The sequence below is a fragment of the Cucurbita pepo genome, chromosome 15 (genome assembly GCF_057944985.1).
Source record: "Cucurbita pepo subsp. pepo isolate OVF chromosome 15, ASM5794498v1, whole genome shotgun sequence".
In the NCBI taxonomy this organism is placed as follows: Eukaryota; Viridiplantae; Streptophyta; class Magnoliopsida; order Cucurbitales; family Cucurbitaceae; genus Cucurbita; species Cucurbita pepo.
Genome location: NC_141812.1, coordinates 8,301,390 through 8,320,321, shown reverse-complemented (window position 1 = coordinate 8,320,321; position 18,932 = coordinate 8,301,390). Strand labels below are relative to the sequence as shown.

Here is an 18,932-nt window from a genome sequence, read left to right as displayed (position 1 = left end):
AATTATTTATTTTAATATAATTCTCTACCTACCTCAACGACATTGATTGAAAAACATTATTTTTTAATTTTATTTTCTATTCAAATAATGGAAGAGTAAATAATAATTCAAACAAAAAAACAAAATAAAATTAAAAAGGAAAAATTGCACACGTCTCTATTACGGCGTCGTTTAGTACAACTCGACGGATTAAAGCGAGTGTGCGGCGTATTTGCTTACGTGTTGAACCCGGCAGCTCTCACGTAACCTTCAAAGCCGCCTCTCCCATGGCTGCCACTGCCACTTCCTTCCGGTGTTTTAAAATTGGCTCTTCTTCCAATCAATCCATCATTGCCCATCCAAGAGACAGAATCAGATGGATTCTGGAGGGATTCTCGGTTTCCAATACGGCATAGTTCAGGCTCCGCTTGGACCTGATATCTCCGGTCCTGAGCTTGTTGCTGCGGTCGCCAATGCCGGCGGACTCGGTCTTCTCAGATCCCCCGATTGGGTAACTTACTGTCTATTATTCCTTATTGTTCAATTAGTTTTGTTGGAAATGAATGTAATCTGTTGTTGCGAAGCATCATCATCTGAGTTTCTCGTTTTGTAATGGATTCTGCTATTGATTGTTCGATCATATGTATGTCGTCGTCGGATTTTGGAACTTTTAACTGTCGATTAGTTTTATAGATTGGCGTTTTCTGATTTTTGCAACTGCTTATTGATTGTTTTTAAAGGAATGCGGACAATTTGGTGGTGATTTGTTGTGAAATTTTGGAGGAGTGTTGGGTTTAATGGGGACTTAGTCCGGGGAATCGATTATGTGAGTGAACAGTTGAAATATTGACGTTGTCTATCTGTTCATGTGGGCACTTTGTATTTGTTATGAATGTAAAGATTTCATTGAAACCTTCTTTTCCTTCGTTCTTTTATTAGTCTAGAAATTGTTTATAAAATTTGAGTATCAACGTGAGATCCCACATTGGGAGAAGAACGAAACATTCTTTATAAGGGTGTGAAAACCTCTCCCTAGTAGACGTGTTTTAAAAACCATGGAGGGAAAGCCCAAAAGGGAAAACCCAAAGAGGACAATATCTGCTAGCGGTGGGCTTGGGCTGTTACAGTTGGTATTAGAGCCAGGCACCGAGCGGTGTGTCGCCGAGGACACTGGGCTACGAAGGGGGTTCCCACATCGATTGGAGAAGGGAACGAGTGCTAGTGAGGACGCAACATTCTTTATAAGGGGGCTCCGAAAGGGGGTAGATTGTGTGATTCCACATCAGTTGGGGAGGAGAACGAAGCATTCTTTATAAGGGTGTGGAAACCTCTCCCTAGCAGTCGCGTTTTAAAAACCTTAAGGGAAAGCCCAAAGAGGACAATATCGGCTTAGCGGTGGGCTTGGGCTTGGGCTTGGGCTTGGGCTTGGGCTGTTACAATCAGTTTCATAACCATTTAGTCTTTGTTGCCGAAGAGCTAATGTGCTGCAGTATTTAGCTTATGTTTCTACTTTGTGCAATGGTTTTGAGATTTTAGCCAAATTTTAAAAAATCAATCAAATTTCTGGGAACTACATGTTTTTGGTTTGTGAATCTTGCTTTGATCTAAAAAATATATGCATGTATTCTGCACTGAACAGGCTTATCTTCTTATATTGAAAACATACAGTAAATTGATGATCAAATATAATGTCAAAAGGTGTATAGCTTGCTTCTCTTTTGTCCCAACTATTTATTTACATCTTTTCCTGTTTTCCACTCTAACCGAGTAGCATGGAGCTCATTTTATACGTACCAGGAATCGCCTGATTATGTACGAGAATTGATACGGAAGACCCGAGCATTAACAGATAAACCATTTGGAGTAGGTGTAATTTTAGCATTTCCCCATGAGCAAAATCTAAAGGCCATATTAGATGAGAAAGTAGCAGTTCTGCAAGTTTACTGGGGAGAATGTTCAAAGGCTCTTGTGGACCAAGCTCATTCTGCTGGGGTGAAAATTATTCCACAAGTGAGTGTTTTCTTGCAAATCACATCAACAATGCGCGGCCACACGACCCAATTCAAGTAGATTTTTTCATTTTATTATTAAACTTATTATTGTTCCAAGAATTTTTATGCGCATGGATGTGGAAGCGTTATCTGAAATCACCTTCAGGTGGTTCATTATTATGTTCTATGACGTTATCGGTCCTCTGTTCATATTGTGGTATGTTACAATTTTTAAAAACTACTTTTGCAGGTTGGGAGCGTCGAAGAAGCAAGCAAAGCAGTTGATGTTGGTGTTGATGCAATAATCGTGCAAGGTCGGGAAGCGGGAGGGCATGTTATTGGTCAAGTATAGACCTTCTTCTTCCCAGAAAACTTATTTAATTTGTGGTGCTATTGTGTTTGTTTCTAGGCTTCTTCCATCATAGTTTCTTTTTCATTTGCTAAATCGCTCGTGGGCTATGTTTTTGCACGGTTCTTCTCCTTCGGAAAAAACTTCTCTAAATTACTAGAAAATTAAAGGAAAAGCATCTGTTTCTCAATTCATTAAGAAACTGTTGTCGTAGTTCAGGTATCTCCTGACTTACCTGCTCCAAGTTCATCGTTCGAAGGGTATCGAGTTTGAAATCCCCTTGGAGAGAACTAGATTTTTTAATATTAATCTTTATCATAAAAGTATTTGGACATTCTTCCTTTTTGACATTAATCATGCATATACATTTCGATTACTTGCTACTCTTCTTCTTTAAATTTCACTATATTGTATGAACTGCTGGTGTTTTTATTTGTTGCTTCCAGTCAGTGATACTCATTTGGATCATGTTTTCATTAGTCATGTTCTTCACCTCTCTTCACATTTGTATTTCAACTATATCGTAACTTTTCTCAAATCATTATTTGAAAAAATGAAAATAGTCTACAGAAGTTTGACTTGATTCTTTACAGGAAGGTTTGATTTCCATCTTACCAAGGGTAGTTGATATTGTTGGGAATGAAGATATACCTATAATTGCAGCTGGTGGTATTTCAGATTCTCGAGGTTATGTTGCTGCCCTGGCCCTGGGCGCTCGTGGTGTCTGCCTCGGAACTAGGTTAGAAAAAGCTGAACTATGTCTGTTCGACTCGGAAAACATGTTTTTAAAAGTTGGCTGATCCATGCTACAAAATGGTGCTCAATTCGAAACAATACCCGGTATCGAAAATAGAATACTGTCGCACGTTCAGAGGCAGAAAGCCTTTTTTTCTTTGGTGTAATCCAAAAGTTGCTGTTATCCTTGCTATATCATATAATCTAATAACAAAACATGTCTCATAAATTTTAGATAGTATCACCATTGATCTTTTGCATCTTCTGAGACTTAAATTTTACTTTTTAAATGTTTGTTGTGAGAGTAATTTGAGTACGAAGAACTAAATGAAATATTGCAGATTTGTTGCTACTGAAGAAAGCCATGCTCACCCTGCATACAAGAGGAAGTTGGTAGAACTGGACGCAACTGATTATACGAACATTTTTGGGCGTGCAAGATGGCCCGGCGCACCCCAGCGTGTTCTACAGACACCCTTTTACGATGATTGGAAGTCGCTTCCTGCCAACGAAAACGAAAGCAATCAGCCTGTCATTGGCCGCTCAACAATTAATGGCTTGGTGAGCTCCCCCACCTTATTTCTTTTCTACTTAAACAGATGCATAAAAGAGATATTTATCTTCCATGATGTGAGATCCCACCTCGGTTAGGGAGGAAAACGAAGCATTCTTTTTAAGGGTGTGGAAATCTCTCCCTTGCAGATGTATTTTAAAAACCTTGAGGGGAAGCCCGAAACGAAAAGCCCAAGGAGGACAATATAGGTTAGCGGTGGGCTTGGACCTTTACAAATGGTATTAGAGCCAAGTTTTGGGCGTCAACGAGGAGGCTAAACCCCAAACTGGGGGTGGACACAAGGTAGTGTGTCAGCGAGGAGGCTAAGCCCTGAAGCGGGTGGACACGAGGCAGTATGCCAGCAAGGAGAAGGGAAGTAGTGAGGGTGGATTGGAGGGTCCCACATCGATTGGAGAAGAGAACGAGTGTCAGCAAGCATGTTGAGCCCTGAATGGGTGGATTATGAGATCTCACATTGGTTGAGGAGGAGAACGAAACATTCTTTATAAGGATGTGGAAACCTCTCCCTAGCAAGCTTGTTTTAAAAACCTTGAGGGGAAGCCCGAAAGAGAAAGTCTAATGAGAACAATATCTGCTAGCGGTGGACTGTTACACAGACATACATTAAAAAAATTAAAAAAAAAAGTTAGCTGCCATTTATTCTTCATGCTTGAAGAAACTCTGCAGTACTAAATATTTATGTTGAAAGTGAAGAAGTTAAGGATCTTCTCTTGTTCTTCTCTACATTAACATTCTTCATTTAATACATTCATGCTCGGAACAGGACATAGATGTACGGCGCTTCGCAGGAACCGTGCCAAACGCAACGACAAAAGGCGACATCGAGAGCATGGCAATGTATGCGGGGCAAGGAGTAGGACTAATCAAGGAGATACTACCAGCAGGAGAAGTGGTAAGAAAGCTGGTTGAAGGTGCTCAACATCTGATCCAAACACATTTGAGTAGTTTTGTTCATAAAGATTGATGCTCAGAGCTGCAATATTTTTTGTTTCCTGAAAGAAATAAGTTCAAAAATCCATATGTAGATGTAGATGAATGTCTGAAAAATTGAGCTTCACAAGTTAAATAAAAGTAGTAACTGGGATTTGCTGTTTTGTTCGCATCAGTATCAGTGCCATTTCAGGTCCTTATATCTTTAAAGCTTGTCTGGATTGATATCTTTTATGTTATTAAGGTCGTTTTTGTTGTGTTTTTGGGTATCTGTTCTTTGTGGACATGTGAAATTGATAGATTATGCCTAAGCTCCAAAGCTAAAACACATTATTCCCATAGATATTCCTCTTAGTCAGGTCGAATATTTCGTTTAATCGAGTTGTAATTATATAGTATATAACAAGAACTAAACACGAAGGTTAAAATTTGATATAAACAACTTTGCATTTAAAACGGCTTTAAATTTAAAACCGAATAACTCATCACTTCACACACTGATTATTTAATTTTACGTCCCAAATAATTGTATTTTACTAACTAAACAATTTTTACTGATTTAGTTAAAAAAAACTTTATTGTGTCATCGATTTTTTGCATAGTTCAATGAATTATTTTGTTTTTATCTTTCGTTTCTATTATGAGCTAAATTTCTACAATCAGAAGGCAAGTCTTCCTCTGTTATTTGTAAAAATTCGTGTCTAGCATTCAGAATTTAATGGGTCCGATATTCTCATTATGTTGCCTACTCCTCACTTCTCAAAAGCAAAGGTTATCTCCATAAACTAACACGAGTCATTCCAACATGTTTTATTTTTACTCGCATACATCCCAATAAAATTTATTAGAGATCACCAACATAGACCATAGCGTTGTTGTGGCTGAGTCTCTGAGAACGAAAGTGCATCTTGTTGATATAGATAATGACTTTCAATTATTTTAATTTCTTAGCTATGTGATCCTCAATATCGCTCTCACTCGGATGTGGTATCAGTTAATTCATGTACCACTCATTTACTTAGGTAACACAAATTTATTCTTAAAAAAACTTATTAAGATAAAGGTATTAAATTCATTTTTCGTTAATATTTTTACATGTTCATAGATTCGATATCGAAATAAGACATGAATATAATATAAATAAGTTTTTTAGCTTATTAAATTTTATTTAGTAATTTTAATATATATACTTTAATTTGTTGATTTTGTTTTTAAATATCTTGCACCCCACCTTGACTTTTAGCAACCTTCCTCCATTAGCCTCTTCAGAGACGAAGAAAAGCGCCATGGACGCGATCAGACACACATGCCTGAAGCTTCAAGTACCAACCGACGCGCAACCGGACGGAAGAGTCTCCATCTTCGTTAAAGGCACTTGGTATCCGCACCGCTTCGATCTCTCCATCACCGACGGCCTCAACGCTTGGACGTGCCATGGTGCCATTTCTAAAACCAGCACTGGATTAATTCTTCTTAGTTTCCTTCTTATTTCTATGTTTGACCTTGAATTTGTGCTGTACAGCGACGGAGGACGAGGTTCGGTTGCGCGCTGAACAATGGGACCAAGAACCGTCGGACTATGTGTCCTTGGCCGAGCGCTATTTAGGGTTTCAGCAGCCTGATTCGGTCTATGGCTTTGCCGATGTTGGAAATGGGGACAAGAGGGTTTGTGCTATTTCGATTTCATATCCTTATTTGTTTTTTTTTTTTTATCCCTTAGTCGATACTGAAGGGGAAATCGAAGATTTATCAGGCTTTAGGAAGAAACCATAGCTTCTCAATTTGACTTCAAATTCGCCTCTCTGAATGCCTTTATTGTTGTTGAAGAGTAATTGAATGGAAATTTGGCTGAATAGTTTTAGCTTCTAGGTTTACTAGTGAGTTATCAACAATTTGGCAATGGACTATTGAAAAAACAAATATTTTTTTTTTTGATAATGTAGGTGCAAAATAACCTTCCTAAGCACCATTAGGAGAAAGTAGGTTGTGACCCTCACATGTCAAGACAGACGAGGGGCGACCCTCAAGTGGCACCCATCCTTTCACGTGAAGGCTAAGATTGAAAAGTGTCATGATGCATGCGACGAAGGAGGACGGTGCATCATCTAACACACCAAGAGTGTGCACTGAAGCTAAGCCAAGCATATGCAAAATTCGAGAGAAAGAGGCAACACAAATGTCAAAGACAAACTTGAAAAGGGCTTGGTAGAGTCCTAGGCCATGACCTCAGAAGTCAGAGTTTCAGTCGATATAAAAGATAAAAGCTCACCAGATTTGATGTTAATCGGATACTCGACGGACTATGCACGAGGCTGTATGTCCATTCGTCAGAATGATGTTTACTCAAGAAAGATTGGAAATGTCTCAAAATGTACTATAGGGGGAGGCATGATGTCAGCTCTCCACCACCCCTGGGCCCTGTGGCCTAAGTGAGCTACCCTGTGGCACATGCGTGTGTCACAGTGAGGGCGGGCGTTTCGAGACGAATGTTTTGGGCAACTTTCTTTGAAATGGGGTTTTCAAAGACAATACTGGACAACACGAGGTGTCGGTATTGCACCCCAATCCATGTGTTGGAGGTTAGATTACGAACCCATTATTCAGAACGAATGTTGTAAATGTTCTAACATGGACACGGGAGAGTCCAATGCCCGATAAGAACTTGGATGGATTGATGTTTGGGATGTCCCGATGAGATGAGACGATGCATTGAGAGACCTTGGCCTCGAGTAGAGGCAAGGTCGAGTCAGATGACTTGGCCTAGTGTAGAGGCAAGTTAGTTGTGTCGCAGATGATTGAACATGCACGCGCAGGTGGCATGTGTGGCCGGACAAGTTTGGATTTCGCACAAGTGATGTTCGGTTGGTGAAGACAAACCTCGCCTAAAGTCTGACAAAGTCGCAAAGGCGCGCAAAAAATATATATGGGGTTTGGGTTCCCCTCAAGGCTGGTTGTGAGCGTGTCAAGATCACGACGCCGCACGGTTGAAAAAGTACGATTGTGACAGTTGGTATCAGAGCCACACTTTGTGTGTCTAAGTCAAACAAGACAAAGAACTCGAGGGCCGAATGAAGACTTTGCAAGTGCGTCGCGAGTGCCAGATTGGGCAGGACAGTTGTGAGTCAGAATCAAGAATTGCTTTATGGGTCAAAAGCTGGAGTCCTTGAGGAGGAGTCTTACTCGTCAATGGAGCACAAACCAAGTTTATTTGCCGAAGGCTTGGGAGTTCAAATGGGCAGACAGTGAACCAGAAGGTCTACCAGGTCGGTGGCTTCGAAAGAGCCATTCGTATTAGAGAATAATGCCAATGGTTACAAGCGAAGAAACTGGGGTCAAATGAGACATGCGCCGATTGAGTGCCAAATATGCACAACAAAAGTCCATATGGGTGGATGATGTTGCTACATAGAGACAACTAAGTTAAATGGGGGAAAGCCTGAGAGAATGGGTTGCTCACTTCGTAGAAGTGCTCTAAGAAGCACACATGTGTTCCTTGAGCCATTACCTCGTGCCCAAGGAGGATGACTTTACAAGAGTGTTGAGACCAGCATTCGCTTGAGAGGAGAGCATCAGGCTGAACGTGGGCAACACAGTAAAACGAAGCTACAGCAAGACTAGAGAAGTGTCAGTGCAACGTTTGCCACATGAAGGTGGCTAGTTGAGAAGTTGGTTAAAGTGTAGTGCCAACACAGGACTGAGTTACAAGCTTCTAAACTTTGCTTCCAAAAAGGGGTTGTGGCCTAATAAGAGAATGTTGAGTTACGGATCTCTATGCAACTCAGAGAATACGACGGTTTGGGCCATGATAGCTACGTTTGGGGTGCACTCCCTCTAGCTCAGGAGAGAAATACCGATGCTAGTTTTTGTCATGGTTTGTCTGGTGAGTCTAGGACCGAGTCCGAAAAGTAGGCGAAGTTAGGTCCATGGAGGGATAGCCCACATCCTTTGGGCAAGTTGTGTTTTGCCGTACTTATGCTGCGAGTCTCGGAGACCGAGAGAAGATCCAATAGTAGGATATCCCATAAGTAGTGCGCAAGTTTCTGTATTCATTCTGAAAACACGAGCAAATCAGCGGGTCGAGTGAACAACCAGTTCGATGTTCGAGTCGTCATTGGGACGATACCGAGATTAAGTGGGGAGAATGTCACAATCGACGATACGATTGTGCTCCCAAGAAAGTCATTGAGGACGATGACTAGGTAAATGGGGGTGAGTGTCAAACCTAACTAAGAGAAAGTAGGTTATGATCCCCACATGCCAAGAAAGACAAAAGGCGATACTCAAGTGATGCCAATCCGGCCACGTGAGGACCAAGATTGAGAAGTGTCATGATGTGACCGAGGAGGACAGTGCATCATCCAACACACCAAGAGTGTGCATTGAAGCTAAGTCGAGGCATATGCAAAGTTCGAGAGAATGAGGCGATACGAGTATTGTAGACAAGCTCGAAGAGGGTCGAGTAGGGCCCCAGGCCATAACCTCAAAAGTCAGAGTTTCAATATGAGTTTCGGCATGCAGCTTAGGAATTAAGTCCGTCAATATGAAAGATGAAAGCTCACCAAATTTGGTGTCTATCGAATACTCGACGGACTATGCACGAGACCGTATGTTTGCTCGCCAAAATGACGTTTACTTGAGAAGGATTGAAAATGACTCAAAATGTACTATAGGGAGAGGCATGTTGTCAGCTCTCTAGTACCCTTAAGCCTTGTGGCCTAAGCAAGCTACCATGTGGCACATGCGTGTGTCACAGTGAGGGCGAGCATTTCAAGACGAGTGTCTCAAACGACTTCTTTTGAAATGCATTTTTCAAGAATAGTACAAGACGGCACGGGTGTGCTGATATTACGCCCCAACCCATGTGTTGGAGGTTGGATAATGCACCCGTTATCCGAAACGGATGCCGTAAATGAAGCATGGACACGAGAGAGTCCAATGGCCGATAAGAACCTGGATGGATGGATGTTTGGGATGTCCCGATGAGATGAGACGATGAGATGCAATGTTGCATTAAAAGACCTTGGCCCCGAGTAGAGGCAAGGTCGAGCCAAATGATTTGGCCTAGTGTAGAGGCAAGTTGATTGTGTTGCAGGTGATTAAACATGCACGCGAAAGTGACATGTGTGGTTGAACAAGTTTGGATTCTGCACAAGTGACGTTCGATTGACGAATACAAACCTCGTCTAAGGTCTGACAAAGCCGTAAAGCCGGACAAAAAGTATATATGGGGTTGGGTTTTCCTAAGGCTGGTCCTGAGTGTGTCAAGATCATGATGCCACACGGTTGAAAAAGTACGACCGTGACACTTGGCATAACAAAAAGTGAGAACTTTTGTTGAAGCACTATTTTTTTCCTTTAAATCATAGAGATTACACAATTAGATGACATGTGTACTATGTGTTTATGTCACAATCGTACATTTTCAACCATACAACTCATGATCTTGACATACTCATGACAATTCTTAAGAGGAACCCAAGTTCCATACACATTTTTTGTCCATCTTTGTTGCTTCGTTGGACCTTAGGCGAAGGTTGTCTTCGTCAACTGAACACAACTTGTACGGAATCTAAGCTTGTTTGGCCACACATGCCATCCATGGGTACATGTTCAATCATCTGCGACTCCATTCGACTTGCCTTTACACTAGACCAAGCCATTAGGCTTGACCTTTCCTTTACTCAGGGCCAAGGTCTTTCACATGCGACACTGCATCTCAACTTGTCATCTTAATTTCCAATTAACACGATCCACATACCTTGATGCCATCCTAAGTCTTGGGATGTCATCAACTATCAAAACTCACTCATACATGTCCATCGAGAATGAACCCATGTATCGTTCATATTATCGGGGCTTCCCGAAAATCCATCCATCCGAGTTCTATCGAGGCATTGGACCCTCCAATGTCCATGTCAAATCATTTTCGGACTCCATATCGAATAGCGGGTGCATATACCAACCTTTGGCACATGGGCGGGGGTGCGTTCTTGGCACACCCATGACGTCCAACATTGTCCTTGAAAGATCCATTTTAAAGGAAATCGCCTAAGATACTCGTCCACAATGTTCGCCCTCACTGTGACACACGTATGATACTCGTCCACATGGGCGGGGGTCTAGGGGTGGTGGAGAGTTGACACCATGTTTTCCTCTTAATACATTTTGAGGCATTTTTGGTCTGTTAGGACTAGACATGATTTTGGTGAACAGTCATACGATCTCGTGGAGCGTCCGTTCAGCATTCGATCGACACCAAATTTCATGAGCATTCATATTTCATAAAAACATACTTAACTCCAGAGCCATATGTCCAAATTTCTTTTGGAACCTCGACTTTTGAGGTTAAGGCATGAAGCCTTACCCGATCGTTTATCGAGCTTGTCTTTGTCCCTCTTGTCTACGTTGCCTCCATCTTGCTTATGTCTCATCTTGACTTCAATGCACATCTTTTTGGTGTGTTAGATGATGCAATGTCCTCATCGGTTGCATCATGACACTCATCTATCTTGGCCTTCGCATGGTCGGATGGACACCACTTTAGGGGCGCCGCCTTATTTGTCGCATGTGAGGGTCACAACCTACTCTCTTCATAGTATGGTTGTGACATTCTCCCTTATTTAAACTAGTCATCGCCTTCCATGACTGTCTTGGGGGCACAATTGCTCTATGGATTATGACACTCTCCCCCACATAATCCGTTATTGTCCTCGATGACGTTATGAACTTTGAACTAGTTGCTAACTTAACCCGCTTAGCTTTATCATGCTCTAGAGTGAATACGGAAACTGCATACTACTTATGAGCTATCCCACTGACGGACCTTTCCTTGGTTTCCGAGACTCGCAGTATAATTACGGTAAAATAATTGCCCAATGGTTGTGGGCTATCCCATTTGAGGTCTCTCTTGCCCTTCTCTCGGATTCGGCCCAGGACTCACCAAACAAACCATGACAAAACTAGTGTCGGCATATCTTTGCCTAAGCTAGGGAGAGTGCCCCCATACGTGGCTATTTTCGACTTAACCATCGTATTCTTTGAGCCGCATAGAAATCTGTATCACGACATCTCCTTGTCATAGCCACATCCCTTTATGGTGGTAAGGTGGGTTTGTGTATCACGACTTTTTTCGTTATAGTCACAACCCTTTTTGGAAGCAAGGTCTTGAAGTTTGTGACACAGTCCCATGTTGGCACTACACTTCAACCAAATTCTCAACTGACCACCTTTATGTGGCAAAGCTTGCCTTGATACTTCTCTAGTCTTGCTGTAGCTTCATCTCTATGTCCACGTCTAGCTGGTGCTTTCTTCTTGAGTGAATGTAGGTCTCGACTCTTTTGAGAAGTCATTCACCTTAGGCATTAGGAGATGACTCAAGGAATACACGTGTGCTCACTCTTTGGAGCACATCCACGGGGTGAGCAACCATTCACTCGGGCTCACCCCCATTTTGAACTCGACTGCCTCTTTGCAGCTATGTGGTCCCCCCATAAGGACTTGCGTTGTGCTCAATTTGGCACTTGGTCGACACATGTTTTGCTTGACCCCCTATATTTTTGTTTGCAACCATTGACACTATTCCTCTAATGCGAATGGTTCTTTGGAAGACATCCGACCTAGTGTGCATTCTAATTCTTTGTTTCTCAATTCAGAACTCTCATGCTTCATTGATGGGTAAGACTCCTCCCCTCCCTGAGGAGTCTGACTTTAATTCACAAAGCTAATTTTGATTTTGGCTTGCAACTATTCTACCCACTCTGGCATTCGTGATACACTTGAAAGTCTTCGTTCAACCCTCGAGTTCTTTTCCTAACATCTTGTTAGATATAGACACAAAGTATAGCTCTGATACCAATTGTCACGATCGTACTTTTTCAATCGTGTGACGTTATGATCTTAACATGCTCATGACAAGCCTTAAGGAGAACCTAAGCCCCACATATATTTTTCGCCCATCTTTGTGGCTTCGTCGGACCTTAGCCGTGGTTTGTCTTTGCCAATTGAACACAACTCGTGTGGAATTCAAGTTTGTTCAGCCAAACACGACGCCTATATTCAATCATCTGCGACCATGTTCGACTTGTCTCTACACTAGGCTAAGTCATCTGGCTTGACCTTGCCTCTACTTGGGGCCAAGATCTTTCACATGCAGCGTCGCATCTCAATTCGTCATTGTGGTTCCCAATTAACATGACCCACATATCTTGATGTCATCCCAAGTCTCAGGATGTCATCGAGCATCAAAGCTCACTTGGACATGTCCATTGAAAACGGACCCATGTGTAGTTCATATTATTGGGGACTCACGAACATCCATCCATCCAGGTTCTATCTCGGCATTGGATCCTCCCGTGTCCATGCCAAATCATTTACCGACTCTGTATTGGATAGCGAGTGTTGAACTAGAACACATGGTTGGGGTTGTCGCACACTCGTGTCGTCTGACACTGCTCTTGAAAGATCCATTTCAAAGTAAGTCAACGCTCGTCTCGCAACACTCGCCTTCACTATGACGCATGTATGTGCCACAAGATAGCTCGCTTAGGTCATAGGGCCCAAGGGTGGTGGAGAGTTGACACCATGCTTCCTCCTAAGGTACATTATGAGGCATTTTTAGTCTGACAAGAATAGACATGATTTTGACGAACGGTCATACGTTCTCATGGAGCGTCTGTTCGGTGTCCGATTAACACCAAATTTGGTGAGCATTCATTTTCATATGGACGGACTTAACTCCAAAACCGCATGCCCAAACTCCTTACGGAACTACGACGTTTGAAATTAAGGTCCGAAGCCCTACTCGATCCTTTATCAAACCTATCTTTATTCCTCCTGTCTTCTTGTTGCCTCAATCTTACTTATGCCTCATCTTGGCTTCAAGGTACATCTCTTTGGTGTGTCAGAGGATGCAGCGTCCTCCTCGGTCACATCATGGCATTCATCGATCTTGGCCCTTGCCTGTTACTTGAGGGTTGCCACCTTATCTGTCACTATCTAAGGGTCACAACCTACTCTCTTCATAGTATGATTGTGACACTAGGCGCCTACCCGAAAGATTAACTAAATACAATGGCACACTTGAAAAGATTGATTAAATACAAGGGCACATTTTGGTCGCTAAGGTTGGAGATTGAGTATATTTGGTCCCTAAGGTTTTGAAAGATACACTTTAGCCCTTTTAAGTTTTGGAAACGGATTGAAATGGCCCCCAACTTCTTTGATCGTTAGCAACTAACGGCAAGATGATGTGACGATTAAATTGCTGACATATCTTGCTGATATGGCAAAATATATTAGTTTAACAACATTTTTTCATTTCTAAAATTTCTGTCTCCTTCCTTTCTCTCCGCTGGTGAATCTTGCAGCTGTTCATCGTCTCCCTTCTTATGAACTAAACTGTTTCTTTTGCACTTTGATGGACAAAATAGACACCAAAAGTGTAGTTTACTATTAAATCAGATTAAGCTTGGTTAAAACTTTTTTAGTCTAGAGTAAATTTTAGAATTTGATTATAATAATCAATCTCTTTGTGGGTTGGATGGTTTTGATATGGTAATCTTATGAACTCGGAAGAGGGATTCGATTATCTCAACGATAAAGTTCGAGGTTTCATTTTATTTTAATCTTTGGATGACATTGATTAGCACTTTGTTTTGGTTCTTTTGTAGCTTTCTTGGACATTTAACAAAGAAGGGATGAAGTTAGAATGGCGTTGGAAATGTCGACAGGCATCGGATAATAAGACTACTACAGCAGGAATATTGGACTTTCTCATGGATGCAAACATAAGGCTGAGCGTAATACTATGCCTTCTTGTTGTGTTTACAATGTTTTAGATTTTCTCAAGGTTACTTCTATTCAGCTGTTTGTCTGTACTTCTCATTAATTTCATGAGCATATTGTTCCATAGCTAATACTATGCCTCCTTGTTGTGTTTACCAATTCACTTCTTATGGCATTTGAGTTGTGACTTAGAGATGCTCTTGGGGAGGAGAACGAAACACCCTTTATAAGGGTGTGGAAACCTTTCCCGAATAGATGCGTTTTAAAGCCTCGAGGGGAAGCCCAAAAGGGAAAGTCCAAAGAGGACAATATCTGCTAGTAGTGGGCCCGAGCCATTACAAATGGTACCCGGGGAGGCTGTTTCCCGAAGAGGGTAGACACGAGGTGGTGTGCTAGTAAGGACGTTGGGCCTTGAAGGGGGTGGATTTGGTGGGGTCCCACATCGACTGGAGAAAGGAACGAGTGCCAGCGAGGACACTGGGCCTTGAAGGGGGGTGGATTGTGATATCCCACATGGGTTGGGTTGGAGAACGAAACACCCTTTATAAGGGTGTTGAAACCTTTCCTTAGCAGACACGTTTTAAACCCCTTGAGGGGAAGCCCAAAGAGGACAATATCGGCTAGCGGTGGGCCTGGGCCATTACATGGTCTGTTCTTAATTTTTTCCTATAACTTATGCCTGCTTGATTTTTGTATGAATAGGAAGAGGTTGTGAGAAAAACTCAATCATTTGAGAAGCTGAAAGTGGAGTCTGAGAAGTGTTTGGCTCAGAGCGAGAGGATTTGTGAAGAAAAGGTGGAGTTTGAAACTGCACTATATGCAAAGGTACTGAAAGTTTCATATACTTGTGATTTAAATTTCACCCCATCTGTTTTCTTCTTTGTCATCTCTGTAAGCGCTATACCATTCTGAATTATTGCTTCTTCAAAAATCATGCTACACTTTAGCTTCAAAAGTGAACATGATGCAATATGTACTTATTCATGTTACAAGTGTAGAAGCTTTGTTCTTTGCATTTGAAAATGTAGCATGATGTCTTGTTAATTGTGTTTTCTCTGTAACTAATTGTGAGATCCCACGTTAGTTGGGGAGGAGAACGAAACGTTCTTTGTAAGGGTAAGGAAACGTCTCCCTAACAGACACGTTTTAAAAACCTTGAGGGGGAGCTCAAAAGGGAAAGCCCAAAGAGGACAATATCCGCTAGCAGTGGACTTAGGTTGTTACAAATGGTATCAGAGCTAGACATTGGGTGATGTACCAGTGAGGAGGAGGTTAAGCCCCGAAGGGGAGTGGACACAAGGTGGTGTGCCAGTAAGGATACTGGGTTCCGAAGGGGGTGGATTGGGGAGTCCCATCGATTGGAGAAGAAAACGAGTGCCAGCGAGGACGTTGGTCCCCGAAAGGGGGTGAATTGTGAGATCCCACATCAGTTGGGGAGGAGAACGAATCATTTTTTATAAGGGTGTAAAAACCTGTCCCTAGTAGACACGTTTTAAAAACCTTGAGGGGAGCCCGAAAGGGAAAGCCCAAAGAAGACAATATCTCCTAGCGGTAGGCAAACCTTTCCTTTGGCATTAATCTACTTCACATGTTTTTCTGCTTCACTGATCAAGGTTGGTAGCCTCCAGAGGTATTCTTTTTCTACTTTCTGATTGGAAGTTCTCAGTTTTTATTCCTTAGTGAGATATTGAATGCTGCGGCATGCATTATTCACCAGACCAGACTTTGTTCAATATATAGGTAGGTCTAGCGAGGATGTTATGCATTGCGAAGGATGATACAATAGATCCCTAATTTCCCTAACTCCTATATCATAGCTAATCAAAAGAGTACTACCCACTCTTTACAATACGCTAGTAAATAGTATCGAGATCTCACCATTTCCGAACTAGGGCCTTTGAGGCCTACGAAAAGGGTCCTCAAAGGGCCTTTGCTATTTGGATGACAGCAAGTCTCTTTTACTGTGAGATCCCACATCGGTTGGGGAGGAGAACGAAACATTCTTTATAAAAGTGTGGAAACCTCTTCCTAGCAGATGCGTTTTAAAGACCTTGAGGGGAAGTTCAAAGAGGACAATATCTGCTAGCGGTGGGCTTGGGCTGTTACAGTTACGATCTTGTACCATATTTGAACCACGAACCCACCGTGCTACCAACTTAAGGTTTAACAAATACACCAGTGTTCCTCTTTCTATTTTGCTATGGTCGAAACTCGAAAAAAGGTATCAAGTGGATGCAGGGCAGGGATTTAAAGTTTAGGATACTCCGATGAGTTGATTTATGAAGTATTTTTAAAGTTTAGAAAACGTGTGTTTGATAATTATTTTAACTTTAGAGAAATCAAAGAATCTTATGAGGTGATCTGATAAGATGATTTTATATTTAGGGTGGAAAAGCAAGCTCAGCATATATTTTTTTTCAACTCTTTCATGAGATGCTAGGTGAAGCATATAATATTTAGAATATGTATTGTAAAAGTCCATGTGTGATATTCTTATTATCTTCTATCAGATTCCTGTTGAATTTATTACGAAAGTATCATTCAAATGTATTAAAATGTTCACGTGAGATCCCACATCGTTTGGGGTAGGAAACGAAGCATTCTTTATAAAAATGTGGAAACATCTCCCTAGCAGACGCATTTTAAAAACCTTGAGGGGAAGCCCGAAAGGAAAAGTCCGAAGAGGACAATATCTGCTAGCGGTGGGGTTGGGCTCTTACAAATGGTATCAGAGCCAGACACTGAACGATGTGCCAGTGAGGAGACTGAGCCCCAAAGGGTGTGAACACGAGGCGATGTGCCAGCAAGGACGTTGGCCCCCAAAGGGGTGGATTGAGGGGGTCCCACATCAATTGAAGAAGGGAACGAGTGCTAGCAAGGACGCTAAATCCTGAAGGGGTGGATTGTGAGATCCCACATCGGCTGGGGAGGAGAACGAAACACCCTTTATTAGGGTGTGGAGACCTCTCCCTAGCAGACTCGTTTCAAAAACATTGAGGGGAAGCCCGAAGATATTCTCATCTTACATCCTATTAGTTTTTAACGAATATTATATAAGTAATCGTGTTCTTGTTGTGTTGCATGTATGATGTGTTTTTGTGTCTTTCCCATATTGTTGTGATGAATGTACTCCAACTTTAATGCAATACTTATTGAAATGCAGCGTTGATGAACAAATAATAAATTTCCAGATCTGTTTGGATGAATGTTTCATGTATTACTGAAATGGCACCACTTGTTTCTTACTTGAAATCTGTAAATGTTGTTTTGATTGCTTCCAGTTTCTAAATGTCTTGAATACAAAGAAGGCAAAACTTAGAGAGTACAGAGATCAGTTTCCAAAACAGACCACAACTAGCAGCAAACTTAAACAAGATGATGAGTACTCTGATAAAACCGAATCGTTTGACGATGATAGCGATGCCGAAAAGAATTGACGAAGAACAACGTTGAGACTTAACACAAGGAATCTTACATGAAATAAGTTGGATTTGTTATCCATGTTAGTACGTTAAACATTTTCTTTGGTTTTCGAGTATGGGAGAGAAGATTTGAATCTCCAATATCGAGATAGATATATTTACGATGAACTAGGTTCATATTGACATTAGGGAACAACGACAAATACTATGTTCATATTGACATTCCTCAACCACTCGATGCATTCTTGTTCTTTAGCCACGAGATGCATTATGGTTTTTCGGCCCATTGATTTGAGCCTATTGCTCTTACAAGACATGCTGATACAGACTCAGAGTGGATAGAGCCAAAATCAAACAACACTCTCTAAAGTGTCCTAAGATAGACAAAATACTTGTGACTGTAGTGTTTGAGATTTTGACCTCGTGTCCAATAGTGACATAGATTCGACCTTGTTGCTGGGTTGGCTTACCTCGGGCTGATTGATATCGACGGTCATATTACCTAGAGATATCATAAAGCTACATGGCCCTCCCTGTGACAATTGAATCAAACCGTGTTCTCAAGATAATCCTGTGTGGCATCTTGCTCTTGTGTGGGTGCAAGCCTTCTTCTTTTGCTTTCTTGTCCAGCTCGGGTTCCACCGCTCCTTGAATCTCAGGTCTCAAGCTCATAATGAAACATTCTACTTTCTTTTCAACTATATCGACCGACCATGCCAGAGGAAAATTAGGACAATGAAGTAAGTCCTGATCGTACTCTTCCATTAACTTGTCTCCCTACTTGATCTTTAGAAATTCTTGCCGCTTTTTGCATCGCAACACTAGCTTAAAATATTTCTTGAGGATAACTCCCTTGAACTGTATTCGGGTGATAAGGTTAACATATGCAACTTGAGTCCTCAAGGCAGACCGCTACTACAATCAAGCATCTTTTCGACGTAGGAATGTAGCACAGTTTCGCTTTTGTCTTTCAGAGTACTTTATAGGATCAAATATTTCATCTATTAGACTTCTATATGCTATAAGTGATATAAGTTTGTTACTCGTCGACTATGATTAATCTTTTTAGATACCTTATTGAACATCAAAGTTCCATACCTATCCAATACCGTTCCTATAACTTTGTATTGAAGTATCACATTCCCATAATATTATAAACATATATTCAC

At 41.5% G+C, this 18,932-nt stretch overlaps 2 protein-coding genes across 5 annotated transcripts; both read left to right on the top strand.

Annotated features, from left to right (window-relative positions):
- Positions 1-229: 229 nt before the first annotated feature.
- LOC111776237 (uncharacterized) lies at positions 230-4,733 on the top strand. 2 transcript variants are annotated; one of them, XM_087118268.1, is made up of 6 exons: positions 230-490; positions 1,777-1,989; positions 2,221-2,316; positions 2,913-3,058; positions 3,396-3,615; positions 3,757-4,385. In XM_087118268.1, exons 1-6 carry the CDS (start codon positions 356-358, stop codon positions 3,814-3,816), a joined length of 870 nt encoding a protein of 289 aa, XP_086974394.1. In that variant the 5' UTR covers positions 230-355; the 3' UTR covers positions 3,817-4,385. The 2 variants fall into 2 exon arrangements, with proteins under 2 accessions (XP_086974394.1, XP_086974393.1); XM_087118267.1 differs by lacking the exon at positions 3,757-4,385 and adding an exon at positions 4,392-4,733 and having other exon boundaries at positions 233-490.
- A 1,041-nt stretch (positions 4,734-5,774) lies between these two features.
- Positions 5,775-18,018, top strand: LOC111811385 (DNA repair protein XRCC4). Of its 3 annotated transcripts, none has more exons than XM_087117940.1 (5): positions 5,775-5,995; positions 6,081-6,223; positions 14,227-14,355; positions 15,044-15,166; positions 16,977-17,503. In XM_087117940.1, exons 1-5 carry the CDS (start codon positions 5,845-5,847, stop codon positions 17,124-17,126), a joined length of 696 nt encoding a protein of 231 aa, XP_086974066.1. In that variant the 5' UTR covers positions 5,775-5,844; the 3' UTR covers positions 17,127-17,503. The 3 variants fall into 3 exon arrangements, with proteins under 3 accessions (XP_086974066.1, XP_023553968.1, XP_023553967.1); XM_023698199.2 differs by lacking the exon at positions 16,977-17,503 and adding an exon at positions 17,623-18,018 and having other exon boundaries at positions 5,780-5,995; XM_023698200.2 differs by lacking the exons at positions 14,227-14,355; positions 16,977-17,503 and adding an exon at positions 17,623-18,018 and having other exon boundaries at positions 5,778-5,995.
- Positions 18,019-18,932: the final 914 nt, after the last annotated feature.

Coding starts and splice junctions, on each gene's coding strand:
- LOC111776237 (XM_087118267.1), top strand. CDS start 356: ATGGATTCTGGAGGGATTCTCGGTTTCCAATACGGCATAGTTCAGGCT. Junction 2,317..2,912: donor GAGGGCATGTTATTGGTCAA/GTATAGACCTTC, acceptor GATTCTTTACAG/GAAGGTTTGATTTCCATCTT. Junction 3,059..3,395: donor GGTGTCTGCCTCGGAACTAG/GTTAGAAAAAGC, acceptor GAAATATTGCAG/ATTTGTTGCTACTGAAGAAA.
- LOC111811385 (XM_023698199.2), top strand. CDS start 5,845: ATGGACGCGATCAGACACACATGCCTGAAGCTTCAAGTACCAACCGAC. Junction 6,224..14,226: donor TTGGAAATGGGGACAAGAGG/GTTTGTGCTATT, acceptor GTTCTTTTGTAG/CTTTCTTGGACATTTAACAA. Junction 14,356..15,043: donor ATGCAAACATAAGGCTGAGC/GTAATACTATGC, acceptor TTGTATGAATAG/GAAGAGGTTGTGAGAAAAAC.